General features: G+C 35.0%; 1 protein-coding gene across 2 annotated transcripts in view; it reads right to left on the reverse strand.

Annotated features, from left to right (window-relative positions):
- The window catches only part of LOC113056342 (cGMP-dependent protein kinase 1-like), a 159,285-nt gene that overhangs the window by 140,869 nt on the left and 6,353 nt on the right, over window positions 1–12,063 (reverse strand). For both annotated transcript variants that reach the window (XM_026223076.1, XM_026223075.1), the window contains exon 2: window positions 1,776–1,942. In XM_026223076.1, coding sequence (XP_026078861.1) covers window positions 1,776–1,942 — 167 coding nt within the window. The remainder of the gene's footprint in view (window positions 1–1,775; window positions 1,943–12,063) is intronic.

Consider the following 12,063-nt stretch of genomic DNA (forward strand, 5'->3'; position numbering starts at 1 on the left):
GAACATTCAAAGATAAATTCAAAACAAACACTAAAATATTCAATGACACCCCTCAATACCCAGTAGAATTAAAAGCCTGAAATAATAAATACATTTTTAGCCGAGTTTTAAACGTAAATATAGATGGAGCTGCTCTAAATACAGGAATACAGAAATCCAGTCTAGGTGCAACTACCGAAAGGCCCGATCACCCCTAAGTTTTAGTCTAGACCTAGGGACAGTTAGAAGTAGCTGATCAGAGGACCTAAGGGATCTAGTAGGTATGTGTCGTTTAAGAATATCTGTAAGGTATAGAGGTGCCAAACCATGATTTCTATTGAAATCTATTTGTAAATGTACTGGCAGCCAATGAAGGGAAAACAGAACTGGTGTGATGTGCTCTTGTTTTCATGTGCCTGTCAGCATCCTAGCTGCTGCATTTTGGACTGCATGCAAACGTGACAACGCTTTCTGGTTAACTCCTATATAAAGGGAATTACAACATTCAAGCCTTGAAAAAACAAAAGCATGGATGACTTTCTCAAGGTATTTAAAAAAGATAAATATCTTTACCTTAACCAAAAGTCTCAAGTGGAAAAAGCTGGATTTAACGACAGCATTAATTTGCATATCAATTTTGAAATCTTTATCAAATCGAACACCCAGATTTTTCACCACCATCTTATTATCCGAGACCAGAGGGCCAAGGTTAACAGTCTCACTCGGCCCAATAATAATCATCTCTGTTTTGTTTTCATTTAATTACAAAAAAATAATAATAATCCAGCCTTTTGTATCATTTAAACATTCTAAAACAGTAGTTAGAACCTTTTTTTGTTGTAACGGACTCTCGTTTGGTGTTTGAAGCTGTGCTGGGGTTTACACTGCTGCTCTCTACTGAAAATAAATTGATTTGTGAGTAACTATATGGAAATGCTTTCATAAGAGTCAGCAATTTAACAAATTGTAAAAAATGAAGTAGGCCTATGAGAACGATTACAAATTTTATCATCAAAAAATTGTATTTACTTAACGAGGGGGACATTTACATTTACATCCAAGTGGTAATTAATATCTACTGAGAGCAGAAACTAAAATCCAAACTCTAGGAAAGAAGGTTTTCCCTCCAGAACTTGACTTGATTATGAAGTGTTACCCACTGGTTGATCTCATACACTCTTAAAAGTAATGGTTCTTACTAATGGTTCATGGTAATGGTTCAACTAACATTGATGGTTCCACAAGAACCTTTAACATTTATGAACCTTTTACATAAAAAAAAAGGTCTTTATAGAGGAAAAATGTCCTTTAAATTATTAAATGTTCTTGACATTTAAAAAAAATTGTTCACAGAAAGGTTCTCTGGGGAACCCAAAATAGTTCCTCTGAAGTATCACTGCCACTATCACTAATTGACTCCTTTTTTATTACATAGGGTGAAATAAGGTAAATTGGGCCTTTAACTGAATTCACTTAATACACTGGCAAATAAATAATGTAAATAATGATAAATGTGAACATGTTATATATATAAATATATATTTATTTATTTCATATATATATATGCTGTTTCATGTACAAATTATTTATGGCCATTAAATTTTCAGTATCCAAAGTAAAGCAATACTGCATCGTGTGTTACACAGTTAAGAGGTTTTTCCAAAGAACACCCCATACCCGAGGTAAAATCACTGTAATGCACAGCCTATTGTGGTTTACTGTCCTGTCTGTAAATCAACTGTTACAGCTGTAAAAAACAGTAAAATAAACAGCAAGAATACTTTGACATGACCTACCTTCCATGACATAGACCAGGGAGCCCACATCACCTTCTTTGATGATACAACTATCTTTATCATACTCCACAGGGTACATGCAGTCCACAATCTCCTGAATCTGAGACAGCTCCAAGTTCTTCATGAAGTCATTGTCAAGAATGGCCTCTTTGATTAGTTCTTTAGACCTGTGGATAAAAATGACTAAATGAAATAAACTGCTAAGCCATGACCTTTGAGGTCTGTATCCGTAGAAGGATGCAGCCTCAGAACTGGGACACAGCTATTATGTTTTGTTACTGGATTCGGTAGCTTATTGCGCTTTTAATATCAACTATGTCACACTCTTTGCTTTAGTCTATTGCTCTGTTAATAACTTTCAAAAATCCTGCCAACTGAAAAATGTGTGGATATATTTACATACAGTATAGACATAAATAGGACACATTTGGTCACCATATCTAAGATTTGCTTGAAAAGTAGATCAATGATCTGAAACAAAATCATCAGGAAATGATTGAAAATCCATAAGCAAAGCTACTGGGTTCCTCCGAAAGAACTGAAATCTCACAGAACTCATTTATTTTTTCTTGAAATCCCAGACACCTCAATTCAACGCCACAGCGTGTGAGATTACTTAAAGAAAAGTGTCAGCTGCTGAAATAATCAGACAGGATCCCCCATACCTGGGTTTGTGAATGCAATCAATAACTCATCACCACATCAATGGATGAATTCCTTCATATGGAGTGCATCTTGGCTATACACGATGAGTCATTTTCATTGACAACATCAGTTTATTGGACAATACTTGTCAGATGGCCTTGCTAGCGCCACTGCATTCCAAGTTCCATTCCACAAATCTACTTCTTAATCATGCACTGGGCAAATTTGATTATTCAATCATTGCACAAGCAGATCTGCTTGTGGAAATATTGGATCTTTTTTTCTCCTTTGATTAGAAATGGCAGCGTGGCAGAGATGATGGCAAGAATGGACCATCTGTGCAAGAGTGCAAGAGTACTGAGCCCGAGGAGGATATGGGGCGGACAGATGACTGTTCAGATACACTGCGTTACTACCACTCACACACTCCTGCTGGGTACTAATGTCCCATGGGCGGATGATAAGACCTCACGATCTGTAGATCTGCCTGGACTAATGACGTTAACTATCAGCACATTTTCTGATTCGTCATCCATGTGGGCACCAGCTCTACAAACAATGGTGTCTTTGTATAAGAAACTGACCTCTCCCTAAATATAACTCACTAATTCTTGAGATATGAGACAAAACAAGTACCGATGTCAAATTTATATCAAAATAAGATTACATTATCACTCAACTCAAAGTTATCTAAAGGCTTGTTCACACCAAGAACGATTACTATAGAAAATAACGATAGAGATATAGTTCTAAAAATCGTTCTCAATATCAGATATCACATCACAGTTATAACGATCAAGGCACAGAAAAACAATATTGTTGGAATCACTTACTGAACAATATTTTTCCATCTGATGATGATAAAAACAATGACACCCAATCCGAATCAATCCTGCTATAAGGAGCTTGAGAATTTAACCCTCTGGAGTCGATGAGTCATTTTCACCTGATAACCCTGAAAAGAACTTAAATTACACTTTCAGTTTTGATCGTACAGATAAGAGCAATACATCAATCGAATCTGTAAAGGGTCGACTTTTATTTGTATACAGACATAATAACAACAAAACTTTGTGCATTTATAAAATAAAGATAACAAACAAGGTGTGCTATCTACAGCCTTGGTCTGCGCTGATCTTCATTTACAAACGCGTCATTAAAATTAACCGTAACTCAGTGAATACTCAACAAAGAGACATGAGAGAGATATCTATAGAAAGCTAAACATGTCTACTTTTTAACTAAACAAGTGCTACTGTAAACAAATATTCTATGATAAAGTAACGCAACAACGCAATGTCCAGTCTTTCACGTTTCCCCTTCATTATATCTAATGCATTATATCTCCCTTCATTATATCTAATGAAAACAAAGCAGCCAGACTGTTCTTGATGTTTTTTATTTTTTATTTTACTGTTTGCTTCGCGCTGGTAGGAATAAGACATAAATCATCCCAAAAAGATCCGCTGTGGTTTACCTCAGGATTTGCGTTTTGGATTTCCTCAGAAAAAACAATGAAGCGCTTTATTCAGCAGAGATCATAAACATGAGTAAATATATATATTTTTTTTTATTGATATACTTGTATTAGGTTTCACATAATGTGTAAACATATTACTAGTTAGACTTTTTCCAAACTATAATTCCTGACTAAATGTATAATCAAGTGAAACATTATGAAATTTCAGTAACAATATACACTATACCATTCAAAATCTTGATGTAAATCGGTGTGACTTTCGTTAACGAAGACAACGACAAAAAATATCCGTTAACGAATTTTTTTTATGTGACTAAGACGAGACATTGACAGGCTAAAAATAATATCTGATGACGAGATTATGATGAAATTTATGCCGCGTCTTCGTTAACTAGACAAGACTTGACTATAATGTTATTTGAGGACTACAGGACATTTAAAAATGCATCCTATAGGCTCCTGTCCTTTTAAATGTGCGTCCCTGTGACGAGTGGGGCGGGGCAGAGGGACGTGGGAACGAGGAGTGAGGCCGGTGGAGTGATTGGAGATGAGCTACACCTGCGACCCACCACCGGTCTCGAGTCCCACGTAGGAGATGGAAGGATATAAAACTGGAGCGACGACAGTGAAGGACGAGAGAGGACCAGGCCTGGGCTTTATTTTATGTTTTGGTTTTTATTTGTGCGCATCAGTCGTCCGTGAGGGGCTGATGCGCTGTTTTATTTTGAATTATTAAAATGTTTTTGATTGTCCGCCGGTTCCCGCCTCCTTCTTCCCGATGATTAGGAAGATTTTATTATTATTACACTCAGCTCTTTTCCACATTAATAATAATAATAATAATATTTTTTGTTTTTTATATATATTGTTGTTTTTTGTTTTTTTTTGTAGAAAATCAGTGTGTGATTGGAGCAATGATGCTAAAAATTCAGCTTTGAAAGTCAGCTTTGATTATTCCTAATAAACTGTTTAACTCCACTCGCAAGTGAATATTAAATTATTTTGTGGGATAATTAAATATAATCTAAATAAGATACAAATGTAAAAATATATACATTTATTTTGTCCTCACATTCTTTCTTGTAACTCTTCCCTCTCAGTGACACAAGCTGACTGAAAGGCTCATTATGCAGGCCTATATTGTTTTCTTTGAGTGAGTAAACAAGATGATTTTCACATCATTTAGGAAAAAAAAATTCTAGGCTACAAGTTCCAGTTCTCAAAAGTCCCGGGAACCAATGTTCTTTATGTGTTTGATGGCCTTATTCAAGTGATTTAAATTTTTTTGTTTTTCACTAACCACACATAAACATTGTTTTCTCAAAAACACAATCATGTACATACATGCTGCTCACATATTATTATAGCCCAGTTTGTGCTGTGTGTTGTACAGTGATATTAGACTTTAGCCATTTAGATGTTTATAAGCAACTGAAAAAAGCACAAATGACAAAACTTCTCCAGAAATAACCTTAGACCTCAGAGGGTTAAAGCGGGTGGGTGGGTGTGTTAGAATAAACAGACAAAAACATCCACTGGTATAGACAGTAATGTAGTTATTATTATAGTTAACGTTCTTGATGTGGACAGGGCTTAAGACTACTGTTTAGTAAAAAAATCTATATGTTGATTACACTAGAAAGTGTAAAAATTGTGGCACTAATGTACCTCTTTTATAAAGTTTTGCAAGTATGTCCTTACTTTTTGTCTAACCAAAGTAAAAAATAATAATAATTTCCGCACAAGAGGGACTTGGTTATATTAGTATAGGTATATGTATCGGCACCGCCATCAGCTAATGGCCAAAGTTATTTGAAAAATATCTGTATAACAGATATCGGCAAAAATCTAATAAGGTGGATCCCTAATACTAAATAATGCTCTTTATTTCCATTTTTCCAGTACTCAGGAACCAGTGAACTACTGATTTTGAAAAAGACCAAATGCACAAAAAAGCAAACGTGTATTGTCTTTAGCTGTGGTTAGCTGATAAATCTCCTGAGTAATCACTGCTAATAACTGTTCAAATCAAACTCAGGCAGGAGTAGATATGCATGATCCTTTGTAAGCATATGAATTCCAAGTGGAACATTGATGACTGAAAGTAATAGGACATAAACTCATTTCATGTGCTGTTTTCTTACACCCCGATTGTGCAATAGTCAGGATAGATATGGCTTCAATCGTTCCTTCTGTCTGACACTGAAAGAGGGATTAACAACAAATCATTCTACTTTTCATACTTGATGAAGACATTACATTGAGATAATCTATCATTCCCAGACAGACATAGGGAGCCATCGACCAGCAATAATGAGAGGTGTAAATAAGACAAGGGGACAGGGGAACAGAAGACAAGTAAGACTTGATCACTCAAAATGATGCAAGTCCATTCTAAATGTCTGTAAAAAAACAACAAAAGTTAATTGTATCCTTGTATTAAATTAAAGTATTCACTCTGTTTTAGAAGACAGTACTTGATTTTATTGGGAATTTGGCCTAGTCAATTTTAATTTTATGGTGACATTACAACCCTCTACAATGCTATTAAATCACTTGCATATGCAACCAAATTTCAAGCAAGGGCACCCAAACAATGTCTATTGTTAGCCACTGGCTAATAAATTGTTAGGTTTCACTCGCCAATGATTGAGTTAAAAGATAAAAAAGTTTAGAACAGATTTATTTTCACTTGCATACACTTGAACACACTAAGCGATTTAGAGTTTATCTCCAAGTGTCTTGACAGCAGAGTAAGCACATTATTCCTATTGAGAATGAGGAGTTGTCATCATAGCACAGAGACCCTCCCCTCGATATCACAGTCTCCACCATGTTGGCAGGACACTGGCGGTGAAACAGGATTGTTTACATGTGTTGTTAACTTGGTAGTAGATGAGGTTTTTGCATATTTTCTCTTGGATGCCCCAGCTAGTCTGTGTAGTTGCATCAATAGCAGACTTGAGTGTAAAAAACATGGAGTGTTTCTTTAAGAACACGCAGGCGACTCTGCCGGTTCATTCAGTAGTGGGAGGGGAATAATGCACAGGCGGCAATTCGATTGGCTAGCACTCATCCATTACCATAGACGGTAAAAGAGATGGACACAGTTATCCCATAGGATTCAACGGAGACAAGTGAAGTCAATTAGAAGCACGCACTTCCTGGTGGTCGAGCGTACTGCACAGACTCAAACTTAGCTTGATGACGTAGCACGTGAGCACGTGAGCTTGACGATGTCACGTGAGCAACCTGTCTGACAATTGTAAGTCTTTCCTTTCAATTGTAAGGAAATCTGAATCACCCACCGAATCTTGCAGATGTTGTTGAATCATTTTTTCCTGTTGCTTTTATGGACTCTCTATGGGCTTCTCCCTTGACTTCATGCCTCCACGTCCCCCTTATAGCTTCATAGACAGTAAAAGATTGCCTGCGAGCATCTCCTCCTGTCCATACGGTAATTTCTCTATTGTGTGACAGAGAGTCGCAGGTTATGACGCAATCGTAAGCCTATTTTTACAAAAACTGCTTCTACAGGGTCACTACGTAAGATACAAGGTAATGCCGCCTTTTATACATTTTTGTGTTTCTTTAGAAATAATGAATGGACAAATGGAGTCTTAAAACACCTCAGATGTAAAGTTATTTGCTGTCAAAGTGACGCCAAAATGAATGGGAGTCAATGGAATGCTAACAGCAGGTTGGGGTCCGCTAACCAATGGCGGCGCCCAGGGGTGCTTCAATAAAATATGAAACCCTGCCCCCCTGGCCATTACCATTATATTACCTTTACATAACATTTACATTATTATTTTTATAGAATATTACCACTTTGATTTTAGCAAATCACAAAGAACAGACAACCAGCTTATCAGTAGTAGTATAATTATTAATATTAGTAATATTTTATTAGTATTATTGCACTACAAATAGACTATTATTGCACTACAAACATTACTGAGTTCTATCATAAAAAATACAAATAAAAATGTAGTCTGGTGATAAAAAAAAAAAAAAAAAAATGACTAGCCAATGGTGATTCCATTTCCAAGGCATTTTTTGGTTTGTTTTAAAACTTTCACTCAAAATTTGCCTACCCTGCTCTCGGTGTCCCACACGATTCAATATCAGACTGTTTGTATCATGACCTATTTTGAATAGCAAATCACTAATCCAAAAATCATTTACAAGTACTCCGCTTAGCAGATCATGATCAGAGGTCAGGCCACATTCATAAGCATAAAGTCCATTGATACTGTATCTTGTGGTGTAACAGTGTTCTCATGCAAGAGTGCAGTTCCTTCTTGTTTGCCTAATTTTAGCTTCTAGGTTCCCAAAGGCTCATTAACCAAAAAAAGCCCATGTGGACTGAAGCCTACACACTGTCTCCAGAGGAAATGAACAGTGCTGACTGAAATCAAAATGATGAAAATAAAAAGGGGGGAATAAAAACAGAAACGGTGATCAACATCAAACCTCACATTTATTAAAACAAACTAAACAGCCATTCACCAAACTTTCTCTTTGAGCTCAATGCAGCAGGTGGTGGACAGATTTCAAAGTCTTCAGAGATGGGAAACAGTATTGCTCTGAAGGGGTTACCATAGCAAAAAGCGCAGAAAATGCCACCTCGCATCAGGAGCCTCAATTTAATCAGTTTGGATATTTGAGGCATCATTATGCTGTCCTGGCAGGCCACTCGGTGGAATGCCGAAGTGATTCTGATGCCAGATGGAGCATGGCTTTGTTAAACCACGCTGAACAACTTCAGATAGGCTGAAAGATAGTGTAGATTGGCACACTTGCAATATGTGTTGCCATCTCCTACCTAACAGTCCTTCCCTCTCAGCACTCTTTACAGCTCTTCTTAGACCACTCTCCACTCTTTTGTTTAACAAAGATTCATGTCTGCCCAGACACAGAGAACCACACTGAGCCATTTCCATAAAAGGAGAAAATATGCTCTTTTGGTAGGAAGCAAGATGGATACATTTCGCAAAACTTAACAGGGGCGCCAGAGTGGGAGAGAACAATGTGAAGACACATTGGATCCGGCTCATGGTCGTTCATTGCGTTTCTAACAAACACTAAAACAAATGTCAGGTGTTCCAGCATTTGTTTTTAAAGGTCGGTGCTGTGCATCAGTGCAATTAAGGACAAAAGAATATAGCTATTATACCGGTAGGCTATATATTGTGCTCTCAAGTATTTCATGGGGCAAACTGTTGTTGCAATGGATGTAAAATGGCTTAATCCTATTTCTGTTTGCAACAACAGTCAAACAGTCAAACAATTTTTTTTTTTTAATAGCCAGTATTAAGAAATTATAGGGGGTTCCAATTGTTAATTTGCAAAATGAGTCTTCAACATCATTGTTTTTTGTTACCACCCCCCAAAAAGGTTCAATGACAATTTACACTGTCTATAATTTAAAAAAGGCAAAAATCTACAACACATGTCAAGAAATGTAGTCTTGGCAGTCTTGTTGAGTTGACATGGTTTTGGAATAGAATTGATTAATTTTTACAAGGTTCTCATCTTACCCCTATTCACTACAGTAAACCTCTGAGCATGGTTGGTTTTGGAGGGAGCTTTCGTCATTTGTTTTTATGTTAACTTCACATCCGTAAACAGAGAAAATAATATCCTGCTTCTATATCGTGTGAGAGTGGAGAGAAGTGGTGGTAGCTACAATAAATCAAGACATTGAGTACACAATTAACTTCACATTGTTATTTTTAGCAGAATGAAAAATGATCGTGAATAAACTGCATAAAGAGAGCAAATAAAAACCGCTCCTTTTCTAATTAATACAGCTGTCAGTCTTGCAAAAACTCTTGCAAAAACTGTACCACATTAATATTGAAACAAAAGTTTACAAGCAATAAATCAGATTTGTCAAAATATTGATTTTAATATTAAGCTATAATGTTCTATTCGTAACATTGTGGCAAACAAGTAATGTTTTCTTGTCAGGAATAGTTTTTTTTTTTTTTTTTAATGACACTTGTTTCTTAACTTTGATAGCAAAACAGTTGTATTACCCTGATATTATGCCCTCCGCCAAAAAAAATTTTATAGTATAAAAAAATTAATAAATAAATAAATAATAATAAAAAGTAACTTATCCTACTCATTAACTCATCAAATTAAGTTGAGCAATTTCAACTTTTGTATTAGATTCAGCTCAGTCAGTTTAATATACTTTGTTGAAATTACTTGTACAACTGAGTTAATTATACTTAAACATTTAAGGAAGTTAATCAATTTAAGTTAGAACAGGTGATAGGGTTTAGGAATTTTTTATTTTTTATTTTGTGTGTGTGTGTTGGTATGAGCATCATGTCATTAACCTGTTAAATGTCACCCCGTCCCGTATACGGGACACCTACGTTGACTATACTATATTACAATCAAATTTAATCTAATCTTGACAAACTATATATCGTTGGAAAGGTCTAAGACTCCCAAATATATATTATACCAATATTTTTTGTTAAAAATTATGTAGGAAAAGTAATAGATCAATTTATGACAAGAGTGCACCCTCAGAAATCTACATTACAAAAGGAGTTTTGACCTTTGTTTAAAAATAAGACTTCCTCGTTGCCTTTTTCTCTATCACATTTTAGAAATCATCAGAAGTTATATATCACTTGAAAACATAAAATCTCAAAATTCATCCTTCAAAACCCATTTTAAAATCAGACCATTGTAAAAATTACCATGTAAATGGCACATCAAAATCATGTTACAAAATGTTTTCAGTCATGAAATATAAAAATTTAGGTTTGTATCATGCACATTCATGTCTATCTTCAAAAACTTGAGTGACAGTTATCAGGTTAAAGAAAGAAAAATATAATTTTGTGACATAAAAACAAGGAAAACTGAAATGCACATAAACTGTGAAAGAAAAGACAGTTGCAAAAAGCAAATGATGGCATTTCTGGTGGATGAGAGAGGCTTTTAGATAATACCGTTCTAGAGATCCAGCTGAGGAGAAGATGAAAAGATTCTCAATGGTGCTAAGAATCTACTCCGCTTTCCAGTTGTGTGCATTTCATTTCAGATCAACATGCAGTTTCATGGCACTCTATATATTTTTAAAAGGCTTAAAAAAATTTTTTTAAATGCTTAACATTTATGTACACCTTTGTGGCTGATATATGAGACTGAAATATGTTCCTAAAACAGTTTTTAAAGGAATATTAGCCGAAAATTTCCATATATTGCCTTATATATGCTTATATTATATAGTGGGATCAGTATTGTTCTGAAAGCAGAACTAGTGCTGATATGACCGAAACCTGATGTTCTCTCCAGCATGATTTGAGATGTAACGCTTCACTGGATGCAATCTGGCCATCTGTACAGAGTTCATGATGTCAGTGTCACAAATGTGCTTTTTCACTAGTGACATTCAAAAGTAACAGAATGTTACATATTTAATATCCATTCTATGGTTCTTAGACTTGCATTTATAAAAATCCTAAAACGTTGTTTATTTCCAGGGTTTTGGTTCCATTTGTAGCTGATTTTAAATTTGCACTCCTCCATCATTTGTTCATTAGCTACGCTGCCGTATCACTGCGACTCAAACTTCTAGTTAGACCTACTCTGCACCAAGCACCATAAAGTTGATATAATATTAATTTATCATTTATCATTTTTATTTATATTTATTTATATTTAATTTATATTTAAATTTGTGTTTAAGTCATTTTTCTTTTTTTCTTTTTTATTATTTAAATGTCTCCATAGTTATTATTCATTTATTTATATATTTTATTTTAACGTTTCAGTTATTTTAGCACATCAGGGTGATGTAAATTTACTGCAAATTTTTTATATGAAATAACTTGAAGTTTATTTTATTTTATTTTACATTTTTAGTTTTGGGGGGGGGGGGGGGTCCGAAAACAATCTTTAAAGGACTATTAGCCAATATATATGTTAATCATATACTGCCTTGTATATTATACAGTGAGGTCTGTAATTTTTCTAATGTATTTTTTTTTCTTTTTCATATGAAATGACCATGAACATTTTAATGAAAAAAGAACTGCATCTCTATGTCCATATAACACGTCATTCTGCATTATACTATTCTAAACTAAATCATGTACTAAATGTTATGTTTTCTGCACTACCACAGTCATT

This window comes from Carassius auratus, chromosome 37, assembly GCF_003368295.1.
Source record: "Carassius auratus strain Wakin chromosome 37, ASM336829v1, whole genome shotgun sequence".
Taxonomy (NCBI): Eukaryota; Metazoa; Chordata; class Actinopteri; order Cypriniformes; family Cyprinidae; genus Carassius; species Carassius auratus.